Source organism: Lycium ferocissimum, chromosome 9 (assembly GCF_029784015.1).
Source record: "Lycium ferocissimum isolate CSIRO_LF1 chromosome 9, AGI_CSIRO_Lferr_CH_V1, whole genome shotgun sequence".
In the NCBI taxonomy this organism is placed as follows: domain Eukaryota; kingdom Viridiplantae; phylum Streptophyta; class Magnoliopsida; order Solanales; family Solanaceae; genus Lycium; species Lycium ferocissimum.
The window spans coordinates 64,119,532-64,142,727 of NC_081350.1; the positions used below are offsets into that span (position 1 = coordinate 64,119,532).

The 23,196-nt window shown below is 37.0% G+C and overlaps 1 protein-coding gene across 1 annotated transcript in view; it reads right to left on the reverse strand.

The window, feature by feature from the left end:
- Window positions 1-294: 294 nt before the first annotated feature.
- LOC132031477 (brefeldin A-inhibited guanine nucleotide-exchange protein 5) overlaps window positions 295-23,196 on the reverse strand; it is a 40,988-nt gene continuing 18,086 nt past the window's right edge. Inside the window, exons 12-34 of the mRNA XM_059421458.1 lie at window positions 20,775-20,897; window positions 20,618-20,671; window positions 20,452-20,534; window positions 15,628-15,724; window positions 15,400-15,498; window positions 15,111-15,302; window positions 14,835-14,945; window positions 14,564-14,748; window positions 13,281-13,907; window positions 12,640-13,057; window positions 10,939-11,178; window positions 10,741-10,864; window positions 10,497-10,645; window positions 9,669-10,022; window positions 7,460-7,626; window positions 7,285-7,363; window positions 7,087-7,210; window positions 6,829-7,004; window positions 5,983-6,102; window positions 3,042-3,178; window positions 2,669-2,930; window positions 1,355-1,450; window positions 295-884 (exon numbers count right to left, since the gene is read on the reverse strand). Of these exons, the coding sequence (XP_059277441.1) occupies window positions 822-884; window positions 1,355-1,450; window positions 2,669-2,930; window positions 3,042-3,178; window positions 5,983-6,102; window positions 6,829-7,004; window positions 7,087-7,210; window positions 7,285-7,363; window positions 7,460-7,626; window positions 9,669-10,022; window positions 10,497-10,645; window positions 10,741-10,864; window positions 10,939-11,178; window positions 12,640-13,057; window positions 13,281-13,907; window positions 14,564-14,748; window positions 14,835-14,945; window positions 15,111-15,302; window positions 15,400-15,498; window positions 15,628-15,724; window positions 20,452-20,534; window positions 20,618-20,671; window positions 20,775-20,897 (4,080 nt within the window). The 3' untranslated portion in view covers window positions 295-821. The remainder of the gene's footprint in view (window positions 885-1,354; window positions 1,451-2,668; window positions 2,931-3,041; window positions 3,179-5,982; window positions 6,103-6,828; window positions 7,005-7,086; window positions 7,211-7,284; window positions 7,364-7,459; window positions 7,627-9,668; window positions 10,023-10,496; window positions 10,646-10,740; window positions 10,865-10,938; window positions 11,179-12,639; window positions 13,058-13,280; window positions 13,908-14,563; window positions 14,749-14,834; window positions 14,946-15,110; window positions 15,303-15,399; window positions 15,499-15,627; window positions 15,725-20,451; window positions 20,535-20,617; window positions 20,672-20,774; window positions 20,898-23,196) is intronic.

Genomic DNA, 23,196 nt, shown 5'->3' on the forward strand with positions numbered 1-23,196 from the left:
TAGGATTGGTGAACCAACAACAACCCTGGAACATTCATCTCATTAATAGCATAAAAACCCGCTCTTCCTTGTTTGAAGTTCATTATTTATTTTCTATTATTATAATTATAACCTTCGGATTTCATCTCTAGTTTAGATAATTAACATTAATTTAATTTAGCTGGCGGTTAATCATAAGTCCATGTGGGTTCGACATCTGATTTCTGAAATCACTATATTACCTGTACAACCATGTGCGCTTCCGTGTGCATTTGGGAGCAACAAAATGTAGCAGTCTTTAAATACAAGAAAGGGTAATATTAACCTCATCCTTTGGATATTTCAAGAGAACAATAGTTAAATGATAGACAACACTACAAAATCACTACATCAATATAACCTGTTGAAGAAAGAGTAAGGGCAAGACCTCGTTTATTTGAGTAAACTAACTCAAATAGTACATTACAAAGACTCTCACAGAATATCAGTATATTTATGCTTAGGCCTGTTACATACATAAGACTGCAACTAGTTCAGAAAAAACTAGGAACAGAGCCCGACAAAATCCATGCCTAATTTGCACAATTAAGGCAAATATATTCTACAAGTCCGACAAAATTGTCATTATCATAATAGTGTACATCCATAATGTGCGCATCGTATCACTCTCCATCTATTGCAAGAGAGAGAGTGTTCTATAAGCCTTTAAATCTAACTTGAAGAAACTATTCAAATATCGAGATGTTGCGGAACAGCATAGTAGTAGAGTTGAAGTACGTCAATTATCAAAAGCTCCCGAGCTCTTCATAGAAAATCCTTCCTCACTTGGCTCTCAATACATCTTAAGCCAACAACGGACTCAACTGCATATTAAAAAGATCTGCAAGGGATCCACGTACATCCATCTGAAGTAGAACAAGACCGTTAGCAATTGGAATAACGGAAAAAAGGAGACAGTTATAATCAAAATTTGAAACTTATACTTGTGGTAGCACTTCACGACTCTATTATATTATGGGGTCTCAAAGACTGAATTAGCTGCCAACCCTAAGCTGAAAAACTTTATCCTTCTCTAATAATGGGCTGGTTCTATCCCGGCCAAGCAGCTAAAGTGGGGAACCTAGGTGGGAATAGTGAAAGAAAGAGAACGGGAAGCATTTTTCGATCTCAACCATCCAAGTCAAACCATACCTTTTACGGCATGTGTGTAAAAAGGAAACTGAGTAATCACTGGCATGAACATGACACTTAGTTAAAAGTGGGGAGTGGGAGGGAGGGAGGGTAAACCAGTCACACTTAGAAAGAAATGGCAATTATATGGAAGAGAGAATTGATTCACCTCTTCTATATATTAACATTTTAGGGAAGAGATTACCTGGTCACAGCATACAAGTTTAGTAATCAGAGGATAGAACTCTCTAAGGTGACTCCTGAATATTTGGCTGTTCATAGAGCACATACCCCTCAGCACCTGAAAGACAGTTCGGACAAAATGATGCATGAGAACCCCCACTGCAGTTCCTAAATCTCAGATAAACGACCAGAAAATGAATGTATAGAACACAGAAAAGTGACACAACCCAACACGAAGCCAAAAGTGCCATCAACGCATCAGTACCTCGTGAGTTTAAAAAAATAATGATGTAGTAGAGCAGTTGTTGCAAAGGGTCATAAGGAGAAAAGAAATCAGAATGAAACTAAAAGAGTTTCAAGTAGCATACTGAAACTTCAGTATTATTTTTGATTAGGAAGTCAGGAACAGGGTGATTCAACCAAAAGTGATCTCTGTTTTAACAATAGAACACTTTTCTGTTAGTCAAAAATGAGCAATTCGTCCAAAAGGATACAGGTACCATGAGAGACCGCGGGATTTTAAGGTTAAAATACCCCAACATCAAAAGAAATTATGCTAACAAAGACTGATGGTCAATTGGGTATAACATAATTAGTAATGTGAGCAAATCATTCAGCTTTGGTATGAGAACCAGCATCTTCCAAGTTTGTGTTGATTGGTGACTCGATCCCTTAGCAACGAGCACAAAGTTGTACATCATAAACTAAACCTTGTTGGCTTAAAAATAATGCCAAAAGCAGTGCAGCCATGTGCTGCCGTCATGGCACACATTTTCTTGTTAAATAGCGTGACCTCCTCATCCAAACGCTTAAACTGTTCGACGGGGGACACTTTCATCTATTTAATATTTCTCGAAACACCTTATCAATTTTTTATTTGATCAAGCGTGCAGAAATGCTTTTGTTAATGGTGGCGTAAGACTTGGAACCTAAAACTAAAACCGATATCTGAACTGATACCACATTGATTTATGTGACCACCTCATCTAAAAGTTTAAACTATTATGGAGGACACTCTTCTAATTACTCAATTATATCTTAACAGTATGTATCCTCTACAAATTTTAAGGGGAAGAAAAAGAGGCTTACTAGAAGTGAGCTACTAAAAATTATTTCGATGATTAATTGAAAGCAGCTTCTTTTATAACCAAGAAATCTCTGAGAACTAGTGGGTGCACAGTCCGAATATGCTTTTGTCTGTGACAGGGTTTGAACCCGTGACGTGCACCTGGCTCACACATCACGTGAACCAAAGCCCTGAGGGCACACTAGTTAAAAGCAGTTAAAAGACTATAAATAAAAAGATGGAAACTTCAAGAAATCATGCAGTCCCTACCTTAACAATGATTGGAGAACGCAGCTCCAGAACTCGATGAACATCCATATTAGCACTCTCCGCCGTGCAGGATTGGAACTCAGATGCCTCCTTCAGGACCTGTCCACAAAACGACACCAGTTTCTCTTCTGCAATTTGTTGAAACTTATCTTCTTCAGTTGATTCTTCCTTTATAGAATTGATCCCAGTTGTCGTCTTCTGTAAGATATCAAGATAGATGGAAGTCCCTGCTAATTCCTGGCGGAGAAGATTAAATGGTGGCCTGTCCAACAATAACCTAAATCAAACACAAGCTGGTAGCAATTTGAAAAATATAGGTTTAAAAGGAGGAGAGAAATGAATCTGTTGAAATAACAGAGGAAACGATCCCAACCTTTCAGCAGGTATTTGGCGCATCCGCAATCTGAGATTGGAATAAGAATTATATGATGCAGCAAACTCTAACACAGAGAACAAGATGTCCATGATAGTTATCTTGTGTGTTGGCTTCAACTTGGTCCAGTATTTCTTCTGCATGTTTGAAACACATCAAAAAGGAGATATAGGAAGAGCAGAAAAATATTTTCAAAATATCACTTTAAAGTTTGTATGATGGTTAGACTTGCAAGTGAAGCTGAAATCTTAAATCCAGAGACTCACTCCAAAACAAACTATAGGTAATAGCTACAGCTTCCCATAGGACACTCCAACAAGCTCAGAGTGTAGTTTGCACATCATCTAATTTTATTTTATTTTGAATAAGGTAACATTCGTATTCCATCCAAAGGTATGAGCACTTTTATGCTGATGTGAAACTTTACAGGTAAAGCCACCAAAAACAGTGGCCAGGAGGTAATGACGCTAGTTACAATTTACACATTGCCTAGAAAATCTACCAAATCACCTACTTCCCCCACTATATCTTTACACCAAAAATAAAAGAGACTAAGACATTTCATTTTAACTATCTGTATGGTGTTAGCTTTGTCTTCAAATTGTCTTGAGCTTCTTTCCTTCCAAATTGACCACCAAATAAAAGCTGGAATGAACTCCTTTGCCTTTCTTCCAATTTCTTTCCAGTTGCATAGTAGGATTCCAGTTTTCACATCATATAATTGCAAGATAAGAGAAGGCTTACAGTTGCTCTTCCTATTCATGTTTTGTCAAAACTCTTAGGTAGTCACTCTGTTCAAAGCTCTTCTAAGAGCCCGTTTGGATTGGCTTATAAGTTGGCTTATAAGCTGTTTTCAGCTTTTTTGAGTGTTTGGCTGGCCAGCTTAAAGTTATTTTGTGCTTAAAATAAGCTCAAAAAAATAATTGGGCCCATTTGACTTAGCTTATCTAAAGCAGCTTATAAGCTGAAAACAGCTTATAAGCCAAAAAAAATAAGTTGGACTACCCCAACTTATTTTTTTCAGCTTATAAGCTGCAAACAGCTTATAGAAATAAGCTCATCCAAACACCCTCTAAGTTGCATGCTTTTAAGTTTCTTGTTCCTTCCACTATTTCAATTGCTACTAGCAGAATTTGGGATGACAATATCAAATTTAATGATTTACCAGATTGTTTGAATGTAAAATGTCTTATCTGAATCAGTTTACGTAGTTAATGAAATAAATGATACATTGCTATCAGAAGGTTAATCAAGGTCCTAACGAGTGATCAATAAACTAAACTTTTTTCCACATCCAGACAACTAAACTCAATTTCACCCTAAAACTAGGAAATTGTGCTTTCATCATTCCTCGGGAAAAAAAGGACAAAATCTGAAAACTAATCTAACTAGAAAACCTTTACAATTCCATATACAATCAACTTTTGCCATGTAAAACAGGGTAATAGCATGTGCGCAAGCTAGCTAGCCCGGACACCACGGTTATCACTTATCACAAGAAGAAATGGGGTAACACTCTTACATCATTCCAATGTCAATCCCAAAAATAATACATGATCAAAATTTGGTTATCCCTATGTTACTCGGACTCTTCACTTTCGGTGCCGCACTCGTGTCAACACGACATGGGTGTGGGTGTGGGTGTGGGTGTGGGATCCGTACCCGATCTGGTCAACCGAGTTTGGATACTTTGACCAAAATCGAAGGAAAAATTGGGGACAGATTCAATGATTTCTTTAATCAAAACGCAAGCTAAGGTGAAATTGAAGAAAATGGATACCTTGTATCTAGAAATTTCTATGTCACTCCTTTTCCTTTTATCTCCTTCCTGGATTCTCCCCTTGATCAATATTTTTTCCTCAAGTTTTCCACATAATATCTCATAATTTAGGTTTTACAACTCTATTTTTAGATATTTGAATTTTTTTTTTAGCTGAATCCCCGCACCCGTATCCATAACTGGATTCGTATCCCCAAATCTTAAAATTTAGATCATGAAGGATCCGACCTCTAGATCCTCACCCGTGTCGTACACCCGCACCCGAGTCCGAGCAACTTAGATCCCATATGCATTTGGTTATATCTGAAAGAAAAAAATGGAAAAAGTACTCTTGATGTATTATATATCTATAGGTCCAGGCACTTTTTTGCTAACTTTTAGCATAATTTGAAGAATCTGCAGAAGATGCCACACCCATTTGATACAGGCACTTCAAGTCAAGTGAAGGAGCCATTTTAATTAGTATAAGATCATTTCCATTTAGGTATTGCCATTTTTCAGACTCCTCAAGATTAAGGATCTGTTCGATTCAGAGATGATTTATTCTCTAATTTCTTCAATAGTTCCAATTGAACACAAACCTCTATGGTTCCATATATTCGACAAAGAAGAAAAATCATTTTTATCACATTTTCTCATTTTTTGGAGAATTAGAAAACACTGTATCATTATACTTCACAAGAATTTTTCCATCCCTGTGCATTTTGACTTCCCCTGTGAAATTCGAAAATTTTATCCTTAGCTATTCACAAGTGGTCAGATTTCCAACAAAAATATAGTAAAACAGAAAATCAATATGTCTGTGCTTATCAAAATACCTAAAAGAGCTAACTGTTACAAATGAGGTACAATTATATATTGAGGGCAAATTCGAACATGGAAACTACAATTTTGAATCACGTAAGCCCCCTTTGTCATCTATAAGGCCATAATACAGAAATGACACCTAACGTTCTCTGAGCCATATAATTGTTCAGGGAAAAAAAATAAGGGCAGTAGACGACTGGTAAAGAGTAGGATACTTTACCAGATTATTGTCAACTAAGCATCAAAACATATGCCTTATCAATACCAGAAGCTATTGCAACAGCTCCAATGATTTTCTATTGGAGCACTGGACAGAGAAACTTAGCACTGCAAGTTAAAAAGCACAAGCAATACCTGAATGCTATCAATTGCACTGAGAAGTAGCAACTGTGTGATGCATTTGCTCCTAATAGTGGCCAATATTGAACTTTCATCCTCATCTTTTGCCTCAGGCTCCGCATCGTCAGCTAATAACTATACATTAGATAGAAGAGCAAGCAGAAGAAATAAATCAAAATAATAGAAAACGGTACTCAGTGGAAGTACTAAAATAGGCAACACAGCCAGTTAACTTTGCAGCTCAATAACAAATGTAACAAGATATTCACCCATTACTTTATTGAAACATCGATGATACAAGAAAGTATATCAATAAGACATCCATTATTGGAAGCATTCTCTTTTAAAAATTTGCGAAAAGAAAAAGAAATCACCTTTTGCTGGATAGTTTTGAAACGTCAGCATCATCCTCTTTTTGATAAGAAAGGATATCAATGTTAAGAATTCTCTGTTTCAAACGAATATTGTAGTTTGACTAGAAAACTAATTTTGATCAACGCAGTATATGGACAAAAGCCCTTTTGTATTATAAGAGATATTAATGAGGAAATGATGACTTATTTGCCGAATTACATAAAATTGCACTATTAACCATCAGATGATACGTCATCTTGGTATCGCATGTGAGCTTCGCATTAACAGAGACATGTTTGCATGTCCATTAACATAACAACCAAACAAAAAATGAACTGTGTACCTAATACGTTCTTTAATGTATAAAAAAAGGATTTCTTATTTGAGAATTATATTATGTTGTAGGCTCCATTGTTCACCAAATTTTGACAAATACATTTTTCCTGGGACATTTCCAATTTACATACCACAGTGAGGACAGCACACCAACCAAAAATGAGGCAATACCTTTGACGGTGAAGTTGGTAAATTATCAGAAGCCTGAATCTTTGGTTTAGAGGTGAAACTTCTGATGAAGCGGTTGTCCATCATATTTCCCATAATTTTCTGACCTATTGTTTGACTACGGTCAAGACCTTCCGGAACAGTAGGTTTGTCAAATCTCCCAGATGGTGAGGGCATACCTATAAAGACATTTCTCTATAATTATTTGCGAGCAAAACTCAACAGAAAAGAATAAAATGGTTGAATTTCCTCAACGGCAACCTCCAGTTTCCTCCAAATCAGCAGGGCGCTCCGATCCATGATTATCGTCCAGCACGTCTGATGAATGGCCACCAACAGTTGGAGATGACAAGCCACCAGCATTTCCATTTTCAGCAACATTATGCTGATTATATCCGACAACTCAATATTAGCGAAAATTTGGGATTCATTACACGCAGTAATGATCTTATTTCTTACCAGTGCAGTGTGATGCTTTGAGTTCTCAAAACCCAAATCATTGAGAAGCTCAAGGGGTTGAGTTGCGTATGAAGCATTTCTGAGACATACAACATATCAACTATATCATGAGAACAAATAGTCAACCAGAAAGAACAACGAAAGAACAGACGACTTAATAAAATTAGAATCGTACCTTATGCTTTCCAGCAAGGTGTCCCAATCATTGTAGCTAAATTGGTGCCCACCAACTTCAATAAGATGCACCAATGCACCAAGAGAAATTGCAACTACAGACTGATCAGATTTTTGGGCACAATCTAAAAGCAAACCCAGCAGTGGGGGCAGCATGAAACACACATTCTACAACCAAAATGCTCAGGAATTAGAAATTTTCAGATCTCAGAAAATAGAGTTAGCATAAAAATCACATGATCAATTCCACAATTCTTCCTCATAAGAAGAAAAAGGGCATGATAATTTTATATCATACATTCTCTATTGTGGAAGAACCAAATATAAAACATAACCTGCTGTGGAAGGCTTCTAGTAAATGAAATTGTTAGTTAAACTTCTATAAATCTTAATAAGACCACAGATTGTAATAAATTACAGATGACCGTTCACTATTGGAAATGAACTGCATTACAGAGGATTTGTATGCACAATACATGTAGCACTATACTTTCAACAAGACACTCCTAATCAAATTCCAATATTGGGAATGAACTGCAAAATAGAGCAGAGTCAGCGGCAACAATTGTGAGTTCCAATTCAGAAGTTCAACAAACTGGCATTTTAGGTGACATAACATACTACAAGTGGACCATGTGCTCAAAGTGATCTAGGGCTACCATGAGAAAACCGTGATGGGCCACAGGAGAGACCAAGGCCTGCAAAACTAACCAGCATAGATAAATGAGTTGGGAAGTAAAATGTGTTGACTAGGCACCATACTTCAGCCCAGGACTGTTGCTCTTGCAACCATGATGTATGGGCCAAGACCGCAACACTATGCTTCTGCTGGAGTTACAGGACTGTTGCTCTTGCAATCATGAAGTATGGGCCAAGACCACAACACTATGCTTCTGCTGGAGTTATTTTTCTCATAAAGGTTCTACATAGACATTAAAATTTCTAGATTTTGGATATGAGTTGTGCTATAGGGAGATACCAAAAGCAGTAGATACAAAGGCCTTTGAAGACCACAAGAGGGAGCTTGAGTACGACTAAAGCAGTCTAAATTTGGTCAGTACATGCTACCCCCAAAAAATTAGTCATCTATCGGTTAGCGAGCTCCACTAGACTATTGTCATCTAAAAGCATAAGGATGAGGGAAGTAAAAAAGCTATTAGCAAAAGCTAGGGCCATGAGAAGTGGAGAAAAAAATGCAAAAACTAGCACGCCAAAGAAAAGAGAAATAAGGGCTTAAACTAGATGAAGTGTGTTAAAGATGATTCTTAACAAGTATTGACAAAAGATAATGAGCTCAAAGAGAGATGGAGAGGCTATTTTGATCAACACTCAAATAACGAGAATAACTTTAAAAATCTCCATACAAATAAAAAATTTAGCTACACTCATAGAATTAGGTTGGTCGAAGCAATATATGCCCTGAAAAGTAGGAGGATCATAAAAGTCTGTGGTCCAGACGGCATCCTCATACAGGCCGGACGTGTCTTGGAAAGGTTAAGAGTAGAATGAGTTACCAAGCTTCAATACTATAATAAGAAGTGGTAGAATGCCCGATGGGTAGACAAAGAGTACTCTGATTCAACATATAAAAACAAAGGAGATATCCAAAGGAACTATTGTGGCATTAAACTTGTGAGCTACACGATGAAACTTTGGAAAGGAGTAATAAAGTACTTTGATTGACAAACTAGCTTTATTTCATAGACCATTAGCACACTGGGTAGCCTAGTGCAGTTGCAAATGTAACTACTCCCAATGCTGGTGAATCAGGCGACAAGCTTATCAAGCAATTCAAATAATTGATTACACCATAAAGCAAACATTAAAATTGGAGAAAGCTGGACAAAAGATACAATGCAAGTGCACGGTTATGATAGTCAAAAGGTATTAGATATTGTACAAATACTAAAGCATACTGGGAAGAGATGAAACAACGCAGACAGAATAGCGGAAATACCCCCACATAGTAAGATCTGGGGAGATGAGAAACAAGTCAGAAGATCACACGAAAAGAACAATCATACCCGTTAATCACACATAAGCAAGTCATTAAGCAAATAATTACTCATACAGAAGGTTAGGAATTGAACTTAAACACTTTGTTTTTTCAATTATTTGGACTTGAACAATTTGAATGGATCAAATCAGGAAAATTTAGCCTTCAGAAGTAGCAGCTAGTTAACACAGTCTTTATCAACCACTTCTTATACCTTGTAAAATGTGTTGAACAGGTTGCACAGCAATTGGAGTGAATGAATGCTACTTTCACGTGGCCATTCATCAGGAGAGGTCAGATTCTCTTTCCCAGCATGTCTGACATGATCAAAAATGGGAAATAGGACGCGGTGAAAAATGTTCTCCCAAAACGTGGATGAAAATTTGCCACCTCTCTCGTTCAGCAAATCGAATAAAACCTCAAGTGCACAGTTTCTAACCTCTGGTCTAGGATCAGAGGTCAGATCAGATAGACCAGCCAGCATTGGGAACCAAAAATGCTCCGTGACATCACAAGTCACATCTTCAGCGGTGTCAACTGGCTTCAAAGCACCACCAGGTATAAGGCCCTGAAATTCATTTCACACTGAATAAGATCAGCAGAAACTTATGCAATTTCTTTAGAGAATAACAGATCCTTAGATATGCAACTGAGCACCAAATAGCCAGCATGCGGATGGTTATCGAAAGTAAGAGAAGATATCTACATATGACACCTGAAAATAGTCACCTAAGTATCGCATATATCCCATTTGTCAGAATTAGATATACCTTGTTCATATAAAATTGCTAGATTATCTGAGGCACTCCATTATAGTGATTCTTACAACTTATTTTCAAATTCAAGGTTAATTTTCACAATTTCTTGGGTCCCAATACATGGAAAATCAACTGTCATAACCATAAATGAATTCATAGGAGGACAAATTGAAGATGAAATAATGAATGAAAATGACAAGGAGGGGAAGCCTCCTCAACTAAGTGAGATCAAAATGACAAGGAGGGGAAGCCTCCTCAACTAAGTGAGATCCCAGGCAACAAACCTCTGCAAGACGATCCTCGCATATACGAAGTAGTGCAATTGCCTTCAAGCTGATTCTGTGAGAAGTCTTGTTATTGGCAAATCTGATTAAGCAATTGACACAGTCCATGAAGCAATCTCCAACTACTTGATCAAAGTGCTCCAAGATAACTACAAGATTATTTCAATGTTAACACTACAACTAAGTCTTCCGCAATGGAATCTGAAAAGTGAGAAACATACAGAAGCAACAAAGCGATCCGTACCCTGTTCAACATTCTCAAAAGCACTTTCAACAATCGGCTCTAGGTCATCATCTGCGGCAGCTGTAAATATCATGAACACACTTCGCCAACCAGACTTAATACTTCCCACCTTCGACTTTATCATCTGCTACCGTGCAGGAATCAGTATATTTCCCCCAAAAAAATGCAACTCAAGAAAAAGATAAGATGCATACGTACTTGCACAATGCAATCCACAATAAGTCTCCTTATAGTTTCACTTCGACTGCTTCGCATAAGAACGACAAACGGTTTTAAAATATCATTCTGGAAGGTAAAATTGGCGAGCTCGGCACGCTCCAAATACTTCATACCAAGTTGCCGAAGAGAATCTATGGCATACATAGCAACTTTCTCTTCAGGATGGCTCCCAGCAAAAATAAAATGAGTAGCCAGAACAGACCATATTCTTGCCCAAACCTGGAATGTCATTACAGACAGCATATTAGGGAAATGAAAGGCAGTTATCATCAATGAATTAATTCACTGGGACTAACAAAAATATGCACCACCTCATACTAGTTATCAATGATAAGCTGATTCCTATTGTGCTAGAAGAGATGCAGCCCCATAGCTAAATGAACTTCAAAGAATTAGTAATACTAGTCACCCAATTAGCTATTGGAGGTGGAAACGCACCCACTTAGGTGATAAGGTTCTTTATGTGATCAAACAAATCACTAATATGGAGAAAAGGAAGTATCAGAGAAATCCATAGAAAATTTGTCACAATACACAGAATAAATTAATATAAATACTATTCATCCAATATTGGAGGTGGAGACACCCACTTAGGTGATAACGTTCTTTATGTGATCAAATAAATCAACAATATTGAGAAAAGCAAGTATCAGAGAAATCCATAGAAACATTCGTCAGAATACACAGAACAAATTGTTCTACTAAAAATCTTTCTCAAAATATGTTCTACTAATGTACCAATTGTTTAGAAACGAAAATTGATGATATACCCAGTGATATCAATAATAGCCAAAAGAAAACACTAATAAATTGAAAGAGCATAATGCCTCATTCAAGATTCAATAATAACTTTTATTTCAGATAACTTTACGCTTATTAAAAAAAGCTCCTCCGTATCATTTTTAGTTTACTTCTTTGATCCTTTAATCAAAGGAATTGCTTCAATTTCAAGTAAATTCCTAGCTAATTGTTTCAAGTTCCCATTGCCTCTACAAAACATCTTAAGAAGTGCATAGCATAAGAGTAAATTTGGCGCCATTTTAAATTTCTAAAATAAAACAGTAAATTAAACCAAATAAGAAATATGGATTGAAATTATTGATGGCCTATATTTGAGTGAGCTCCACTTTGGCACAAACATAAATGTCCTGCAAACCTGCAGGATAAAAAAACCCGAAGACACATGCAAACATCATACAATTCAAATATATATTCATTTTGAAATAAAATCTCCAGTAGGCACCGGAGTAGATCTACACTTCAAAAAAAACACTAGACATGAAAACAAATGCCTTGGGACACCTATTGAATTAGACCTTCTAAGACTAAAAAGAGTAAAACGACATTCAAAGAATAGAAGAGAACTCTTCATTGATGAGTTTATAAAATCGTTAACTTTCTTAGTTTTCCCTCTTAGTAAATCAAGTGCAAAGAGAAAATAATTCCACATGCACAATGAATTAAATATTTGTAATACATTAAGTTTGTAATTAGTATGATTATCCCTTGAGCCACAATTTAAATTTCACAAGAATTATTTGTCATAAGTGTTGTGTTGTGTAGCACTAGGCAACAAGAGGTAAAGAGATGGATAACTAAATAATACAACCAAATCATCTATCAGGTCAATGACAAAAATTTGCCCAACACTAGTATCAAATTAATGAGTGGAGCAATTACCATTCGTATGCGAGCCATGTTGTAATAGCTGATCTCAACAAGTTTTTGCAAGCTGAAAACACGTGCAGGATATTGTCTTAATTCCTCAGCTGAGACTTTACACAAACCACTGAAAAATTCAACGACTGATTCACTGGGCAGTTTAACACTATTCACAAACACTTGCTCAGTAGGTTTTCCAGTCAACTCTCTAAGAGATTGAAGCAGAGCATCTCTGGAAATTTGATTCGATCCTTGCATAACTGTTGCAGCCATTGAAGGATTAGTTACTATAAACTCAAGCCGGGAAATGCACTCAAGCACCGCAATCCATGTATCCTGCAGAGCTTCAGCATCTGAATCACATATAGCCAGCAGAGTTCGAAGTGCTTCCACATTTTTACTTTTCATATCCCTTGGTACATGTAAAAGATTAAGTCTGCAGAGAAATTGCGAAAGTTGTTTCAATCTCTAATCAGGAAAGCATAAATTTATCCTCATACATAACCAAACCCACTCCACCTGACCCCTGCCCCAGAATCTAAAGAGAAAAGAGCTAACTTTTCCAGAATTAACTGCTAACTTTGTCCAAGCTGCTTTAATTATCAAAATAGTTTATCACACTGAATAAGAGAAATTAACGGAAACGTCCAAGAGATTACCTAAGAAGAGTTGTCAAAAATGCATATCGCATGGTGTCCATTCCGAGAACATGTGTGATGTGTATTCCAGCTTTAAATCCTTCCATGCAAACACTGACCCGTGCTTTGTTATCTCCTTCCTCCATAAGAACTGCTAAAGTGGCAAGCAGTGGCCATCCTAGAGCTTCAATCATTGGACGCACAAGTTTGATATTGTGTGAAGTATAAAAGACTCCTCTTTTTCTTCCTTGATTTCGGAAAATAGCCTGTGTCTGCTTGATGATAGCCTCGCTCTCCGATTTTGGGTCAATTGAAGATCTCGTTCTAGGCAGTGCAAGATTGAGAATATTGACAAGGCGTCCTCTCTCCTCAGCTTCAGGTTTCTGCTTGCTACTTTTTGCGAGGCCAACAGGATCATCTTTCATCTTTATCTCCTCTTTAACAATTGAATCATAGATCTCCTCCAGCAGTTCCTTTGGAGCACAATCTTCTGCTTCATCAGTGGAATTCATACGTACAAAATCATCCTTTGACATTTTTGGCCAGACCATTGGGTTGTGAGCATCCGTATTCAGCATTATAACTGCATATGCTAGAACATATGCTGTGTCTGCATTCTTGAATAGACCAGGATTGTCCGCACAGTAACTGTTAAAAGAAATAGCGCTCAGCCCAAGCAATAGATATTGTTATGAATGATGGATTTGGATTACCAATGCAAGTAACCCATCCACCACGTGTTTCAGAAACACCTATTACAGAAAACCAAGTGGCTAAGGATATACCAATTTCTAGTCCTCATCTAGATTGAATAGCTTTGATCATTGGCACTTAGTTTTCTCAGACTTTTTGGCTATTCAATATGTCATAAATTAAGATATATAATAAAAATAGTTCTAATCATTGGCCCTTATGCCGCAAATGACAACCTCAACATGAACTATTTCTAGTAACAACAAGCTCTTTTTTTTTTGATATAAGAAACAAGCTTTGCTATTAATGGCAAACGGGATCCCACAAGTAGAAAAAGGTTCAATTAAGCACAAACGCAATTCGAGTAACCTTTTAAGTGAAAAGGAGCAGATTTCCACTTCTAAAGTTAATGTACACTCTTTTCCAAACATATTATTACATTCACAATGGTTATTTGCCTGAGGGTTAAAACCAATCTTATCTGTATGTATTTTTCGCATACCCTAACCCACAAGCAGGGACAAATTCCCACTGCTCAGCAAATGTGTGCATAATGCATTCACAGAAGGACGACATCTCAATGATATTGGGAGCTTTAAATGAATGCCTACCGCTCTGCAAACTTTTCCATTATGCGATCTATCTTCTGAGCTTCCCCAGGAAGTCTGAACCCTTTAAGAAATTCACGAATTGCCAAATCAAATTTCATTCCAGAAAAATTCATAGAGTCAACATAAGCATGCATGACAGCCACAGGAAACTCCTCATGCTGACCCAAGTAGTCACCAATCATAGCCTGAAATTCCAGTACAGTTAGAATTTCTCTACAAGTCAATTTAGAGAGGCAAAAGAAGAATAATAAGGGCATAAATGATACTTTACCTTGTCCAAGCTAGGAGAACTTTTGAGAAATTGAGCAACTGAAGTTGGTGAGTTTTCAACCAGCCCATTTGATATTAGATGTTCAATTCCCTTCGTAGGTTTTCGATTGAACTGCATTATTTCGAATAAACCAAACATTAGCAATCCAGCCCAAGCACATACCAGTATATAAAAGGCAGCAGCAGGCAGATACTTTATCCAAATAGATAGTAAAACAGAAGCATCAAAAGCTGATAATTTCCTAATTTTCAATGAGAATGGGCCAAGAAGACATACTTCAGAAATAGCTGCTTCAATAGTAGATTTGTGGGCCTTCAATTTCTCAAAATTACTGGGTAAATCATCCATCTTATCAGGGTCTCCTTTTAAAGTTTCTTCTTCAGAGGACTGATTCCTCTTGCTCAGCCTTTCTGACTCTGTCCAACACTTCTCCCATTCGACAAGAGATTTTAGCACATTTACAAGACACTATAAAGGCCAGATAAGCACAAAAGAAAGTGTTAGGGTGAAGTATAATATTAAAATTCCAACAAAAGCTCAAGAAAAAGGTATTCTAAAGAGATGCCTGAAGAGAAGATGCTTTGATTGACGCTATCTGGGACGTGGCAACTGAGTTTGGCTCAGCATTTTGAGTCCCTTGTGCAATTTTGGATAATGTGGTCACCTATACGAGAGAACAAATAGAGGTAGGACATTTGGTCATACATAACCAAGAAATTGCAAAGCCAACCTCTTGCAGAGATAGAGAGAGAGAGAGAGAGAGAGAGAGAGAGAGAGAGAGAGAGAGAGAGACCATTCGTTCAAACAAGTTAGGTGCTTGAAGATCACAATCATAGTTCACATAAAGGTCAACAAGCATCTGGGAATTCTTGCAGACTTTCTCTAGCATCCTGCAAAGACAGTGATGACAATGATTGAAATGTTTTTGTACTAGTTTGCATGAATTCGGTTATTGACACAAGAACAAGGTAATCCATCGATGCAACTTTGTTTGATAATAGCATGAGATTTTCTTTTTATTTCTCCGTTCTTAAAAAAAAGACCTTAACTTGGATAGCTCTAATACATTTAATGCTAGTGGGGTTCCATAATTTCTTTTAGGACAGTGGTGTACAGGTAAGCTTGCACGCATCTCGACTATTCCACCGGGTACCTGCTAACTCCTACCAGCGCAAGTACCGGATAACTCTGCCCACCAAAGCTTAGGCAGATGCAAAGAAATTGCCTATTGTTTTTTGCCTCCATTGGGATTCGAACTTGAGAACTCACGGTTATTCTCCCATTTCATTGACCATTAGACCACATCCTTAGTTGTTGATGCCATCATATTTTCAACTTTCATAATCATGATTACACCCCAAAAGACAAACTTGTACAAAAAGGTAATACAGTCCCATTGAATTGAGAAAAGCTGGTTTGTGACAGATATCATATCCAAGGTAAACTTTCCATTCTAATAAGTAAAACAAAAAGGACATATCATAAAAGCACGCTATGTTAGGGTTTACATTATTTTTTTTTATGACAAGGGAACCCGCAGCCGCTACCCTTCGTATGCGCACAGGGTAAACCCTGCTCCTGTGCAATAGCCTACAAACCACAAAGGAGAGATAACCCGCACTAGGCAAGCCCCGTGCGACGAGCTCGACCCAGAAGGTGAATCCTCTGTTGTGGGCCAATGCGTATAAGCTTGGCTTTCTTAACGTGGCTGATTTGACGACACAGTACATGGATGTCACAAATCTATTGGCATAGAATATGGAATCTTTTCTACGTAAGTTGTAGTAGGCAGGGGGTTTCGAACCTGAGACCTCCATTGTGGAAGTCCCATGCTTAACCAACTGAGCCACCCTTGCAGGTTATATAGAAATAGAAATTTAGAGATCTGTTTCAATTTCGCACTTGTGGGATTACACTGGGTTTGTTGTTGTTGTAGAGATCTGATTCAATTTTTATATTTAGGTTGGTTTTTCAGGATATTATATCGGTTTTTACACGTTCATATGTTGTATTATATAGTTCCAAGTTGGGGATTCGGTTTTATTCGTTTTTGATAAGTTGGAGTGGTTATTAGGAATTAAGCATTTATAGGCCTTTTATAATGTTTAGATATAGGGCTTAAGTTTCTTTTCCACAAAAATTTTGTAAGTCAGTGTGTTAACTTAGCAATCTTTTCAACTCAAAATATTTTAGGAAGTTCAACTAAATTATTAAGAATGGGTCTTTAAAGAGATGTCCATATACAAGAAGTATACTGTAGACCAAAAAGTACAAAACCAATAAAAAGATATCATTTTCTACGAACGAAACCCAATCATCTATGCATAAAGGGGGTGCCAAAAAGAAGTAGGGATAAGAGGCTAATTGCTCAATTGCACAAAGCTCATCTGATGTTTCTTATTAGACATAATGCTTGGCAGCTTGTTGATTTTTATAAGCTTAATTTATAGAGAGGAAAAAAAAAGGAATAGATTTCCAAATAAAGATGTATGAATTATTGCCAGACAACCAGAATTCAGTTTATTCATATTCACAGATCAGCTCATCTACACTGCTAGATATATCTGTGAGCACCAATATACTTAAAACAGAGATCATGAAGGTGAAAGAATTCTCCACTCTGTCAAAGGCTCCTGTCCTGCTCCCCCCAAACTATCCACAAGGGAGCATGCGAAGGCAGCTACCAGATTAGGCCTCTCTATTCGTATGAAGTCAAGATTGTCTTTCTCCAAAATAACATTAAGGAGGAGGTCAATATAGAGCAACCATCTACTTTTCAGAGAGTATGTTCTAGCATGTCAATGCAGATGGTATTATGATTTGAAACAGTCTCTACTAATTTAGATTGGATGTTTCAATTCTGTAGTTCAGCAGTTTGGATCAGTCAATAGTAAGTCAGAACATTCTGTTTTATATCAATGCTCTACACAAGGTTGGTCTCTATAAATTATTTGTGTCGATGAGAGTTAATCACAGGAGATGACCAAGAAAGAATTGTGACACTAAGGCACTTCACTCACTTCCAGATAAGGACATAGGAACAACTTACGTACTTTTTGGACATATAGGCTGTTCATAAATCAGGTGTGTTGTACATACTTGATCTTGCAAAGGCCTATGATCATGTGAATTAACAATTCCTAGACTCCATTATCTTACAGATGGGATTTGGGAAAAATGGAGAAAATGGGTCAAGTTTTGCATCTTTTCAGTGAGATATTCTGTTTTGGTGAATGGCAACCCGAATGGCTTTTTTGGGATTTCGAGGGGTCTGAAACAAGAGGACCCTCTATCACCAATGTTGCTCATTTTAGTAATGGAAGCTTTCAGCAGGATGATGGACAGGCTGTCTTGGGAGGATAGGTAAAGGGTTTCAATGTTGCGGTTAGGGGTGTAGGGACAGTCTCGGTTTCAGGCTTGTTGTTTGCAGATGATACCTTGATTTTTTGTGCTACAGATGAGACCCAACCGGATTATTTTTTTTTTGATGACAAGGGAACCAGCAGCCGCTACGCTTCGAGTGCCCACAGGGTAAACCCTGCTCCTGTGAGATAGCCCAACCGGATTATTTTGGGCCAAGTTCTTACTTGGTTCCAGGTGGTGTTAGGACTTCAAATTAATTTGAGCAAGTGTGAGATTATTCCCGTTTGGGAGGTGAATGACACTAGCTCGCTCGCTCAGGCTGGAGCTCTCCCGACTACCTATCTTGGATAACCATCAACGGAGGGTTGAGAACAGATTAGCAAGGTGGCAGAAAAAATATTTGTCCAAAGACGGGAAGAAAGTGCTTATTAAGAGCACTTTATCGAGCATTCAAACTTATTGTGGAAGAGCAGGAGAAGGAGGAAAAGACTCAGGGCATGGAATGTGGTTCCTCTCGCGTTAATGCGGGCAGTGGCATACGTAGGATCTTTTTTAAGCAGTATCGACATCTAAAGAGGTGAACAAATGAACAAACCACTATAACATCATGTTAAAATATATCTAAATCGTATTAATAAAATATAACTCACATAAATTGTTATTACTCTCCTTGACAAGTTTTCATATTTGAAATGTTTTATTCAAATAGGTTGACCATAAGAAATAGTACTCCGTACCAAATACATTTCTTTTTATATAATACACCAAATAACCACTCAAAAGTCCATCATCCGTTCGATTAGATAAATCCGTTTTAATCAACTTCATATCCAAGAAAGATCTCTTAAATGTAGAGTAGAAATTGGCAAAAGTAAAGTAAATTTTACAAGCGGGAACAAAAGAAGATGAGTATATGCTTCTTGTCCCTACTAGTTTTTTATAGAAAGATCACCAAATCCCTTAAAATTGGAAAACCTTTAATCATGATCACACACATTAAGTTAAAATATTAATTTAAATAAACCTCAAACACATTCATGGAATTAAATTCACAAAGAAAAACAGTGGATGTCATCGAAAAAATTCTATTTAGAAATTAAAAAAAACCTAAAAAATAAGAAAAGAACTTCAAAAAAATAGCAGCAAATAGCACGCCTTCCTAGAGTTGCAAAAGAGAATGGATAAATTTTTCCCAAAGTTAGAATTTAAGAAAAACCTGTTCCACATTGGTTTTAAGCAAATTATTGTCTAAATTGTCATGGAAATTGATCCTAGGTGGCTGGTAAGTTTGGTTTTTCGAAGTAAGGAGGGATCAATCCTCTCTCACAAGTCACGACCTGTATTTTTAACAGAGAAAATAGGGAGGAACTTAAATAAAAATTAAAAATCAAATAACTCTGCATCTGGAATTGAACTCAGGATTTCGATGCAGAAAAGCAAGGCGCTATACCAGCAAGCTAGGTTGCTAATTATGTCATGTGAGTCACTTATACAGGTTATATGGGTTTCCGCATATTATAAATATATATTTCGTAAAATTTCCGGACGAAGGGGTGTCAACGTGGGTCACCCCCTGAATGTGGGTTGTCCGGAGAGAGAAAAATAGGAGAGCTTTTGAGGGGGTAGAGTCGAGTTTTTCTTAGAGGAGTTGAGGAGTAGTCTATGATCCTTATTTACTTTTGGTGCATGCATAGAGTTCCTTGTTGTATAGAAGATTGGGTGGAGTTAGTAGAGAATCATATCTTTCTGTAGGTTCTTTACTTTTTGGTATACCCCTTGTATACGGACAGCTTTTTCATCATGTTTATGAATGAAAATACATTTACTTGATCAATATAAATCAGGTGTGATCATCTCATCTAGGAAATATGCTCCCGATATGTCAATTGACTCACCTACGGACCCTAATGTCAAGCTACTTTCGGAACAAGAACCGTAGTACATCTAAGCTGCTATGGCAGATTAGTTGGTAAGTTGAACTATTACATCCCCAAATATTTTTCTTTCTTTTTCTTTTAATTTAGTGTTGGCAGTCAACTTTGGCAACATCATCCTGATAGTTCGTAGGATGAAATATACGCATCCTTCAAATGTATCAAAGTCAAGGACTACATAAAGATTGAGAATACTGAGTATTCTGGGTGTAGTTCGGTGGGACTCTATCTCTTGGAAAAAGTAAAAGGCATGGTGAGGTTGATAAATCAAGTGCAAAAGCTATATAGAGAAGCTATTCTCATTTAAGCAAAAATCATACCTCGGAACACTCGTTTTTGCATTCAGGTCTGTGCCATCCAGTGGACGTAGGACAATTAAGGGAAAGAAGATACCAATTTCACCCTGAAATCAATTTTATAATTTGCAACCTCTCAAATTTTGAAATAGATCCCTCAATCTCAATAGGAAGTGTAAACACTGTGTACCTTGAGACATTCCCTGAATCGCAATGCTAGGACCGAGAAAATTCCTGTAGCATACTGCCAAATTATGTGGACAATTATTAGCGAGTTAAACATCACAAGAGTTTCAGAAGAATATCAATCACATGAGTGTATAGCTTCAGAAAGCAAAATTGATAACCTGAAATATGGTAGGTGACTGTGAAACTGATGCTCTTAGTAAAACATATGAAAGATAAGCCTTGACGGAGTCCATAAACTGAAAGTTTTTCGTGAATGAGTCGCTAAGTCCCTCCAAAAGACCCTGTGGTTCAATTATGCAAAAAAAAGTTTTTTGATAAATAAGCAAAGTTTCATTGGTCGAAACCAGCATTAAGAAAATGCTAGTGCAAAATACAGCTAAGGTTTTACATGATTGCAGTGTGCTGATAAAATCAAGTATAGCGTCAACTTCATTTTACAAATGCCATAAGCTAAGACTATGCCAAAATAATTTAGTAGAAGACGAGGATTCCTGTCAATTGCACCTAAGAGGTCAGAGATTTACACTCAAAAGAATCCTGATGATGAGGAAAAAGACAAGCAAAAAGAGAATATGCCAACTGGTATACAAGAAAATGCTTAAAAGATATCCAGCAAAAGTATTTAGGGCTAGAAAAGCATTTTGAAGCTCGCTCATACCATCTGAACCAAATGAAACCAATCCGAAAGCCTTTCCAATCATACTTGATTTCAAAAACTAAAAACCAAATAGTCTTGACGAATTTACAGCAATTCCTAGTTCTATTCACGCATAATTTTTTTAAGATAAGTCAGCCAGCATATCCAGGTTACCTATGTAGATCAAAGAACTGAATATATGAGTTTTTTTTTTCACTTTTTTGGACTACAAACTAATACTCCCTCCGTTTCAATTTATGTGAACCCATTTGACTGGGCACGGAGTTTAAGAAAGAAGAGAAGACTTTTAAATTTGTGGTGTTAAATGAGTCACATATATTTTGTGTCGCTATAAATCATTGGCTCATTGCATAAAGGTATATTGTTTCCAAATATACAAAGGGGTCATTCTTTTTGGCACGGACTAATAAGGAAATAGGTTCACATAAATTGAAAGGGAGGGAATATAATATAAAGAAAACTCCCATTCTTCAAACAAGAAAACAACCTCAGAAATAATGTTAAGCCTCTTTCATTTTACAACTTCAAACCTTCACTTCACACTTGTTAAGTTTGAAGTTCATCTCCTTGCTGCTCTGGTTCAGCTTCAGAACCAGACAACTTCAACTTTCTGTGATTTTCTTTTAGGGTAGGATTTACTAGCCTTGGATTGGTTATGGGGAATGGCAGAATCAATCTATCAGTCTGGCTTTGGTTTCATATTAGCTAAAAAAGAAAACAAAAAAAAAGAAGTTGAACCGACATTAATATTCCAAGTTCCAACAACCGATTGTGTTAGATAAATACTCCCTCCGGTTCAAAAAGAGTGTCCACTTAGCCATTTGCACGCCCCTTAAGAAAATACTAACTCCTAGGCAAAAATAGGTAATTTGACTAAACTACCCCTAATTAAATAGGTATTGGGATTTGGTCACTTAACACTTAATAAGGGCAAATCTGAAAAAATAAGGTTAATTCTTTCTTGATTTGGTAAGTGGACACTCTTTTTGAACCAAAAAATAAAGGCTAAGTGGACACTCTTTTTGAACCAAAGGGAGTAATATTTTCTTAAAGATTTTAGTGTTCCTAGTCGCATAACTACAGTAAGTTGACTAGTTATCTCTGGTCTGTCTCCAGTGAGCTTCAGATTGCAAATGCTGTTTCTACAAGTTTTTTAGGTAGTGCTTGTTCTGAAAAATTGAAAAACTGTGTTTGCAACTCAGTTTTTCAATTCTTCAATACAAAATAGCACGTTAACTTAAAACTAGTAAACCCAACGTGAAATGTGCTCAGAAATAATAATAGCCCATCATCGAGACTGAAGTGAGCTATAGAAATGACTACCAACAATATGGGGAAAAGGTTTTAAAAAAAAAAAAAAAAGCTAAAGAAGCATATTTGGTGATTAAATCTGAGTATATGCCTCCCTAACACCCTATGCAGATACCACATCGGCAAAACAGAGGAGAAATATTGCATATATAAGGAAGAACGCCTCAGACCCAATGACGCGTTTGAAACAGTGCAAGCCTAGGCCAGAAGCAGCAACCTATATCATCAGTGAGTTGGGTTATTGCATATGGTATCACAGAGTCACTTTGTTTGCAATCTTGGGCAATGGAATTGTGGGGCAAACCAATTCCAATCGAGCCTAGGAAAACCCTACATCATTGAGAACATGGTGGGGCAAGCCTCAGTGATGACGCAGTGCCCGTAAAAAGGGGCGGATGTAACGTCCCAAGAAAATCCTATGCCAGCAAAACATGAGAGAGATGCTAGTATATAATGGTTTTCACTTACAAAAGTTTAACTTTTTTTTCCAAGTAAAATTCATACATAAATATAACGTAACTTCAAATTCAAATATTCGTTTCTCATCTTCGACCAAATATTGTCCAAACGGGCCCTTAAGCTTGAAACACTAGATGCTTGATTGGGTTGAG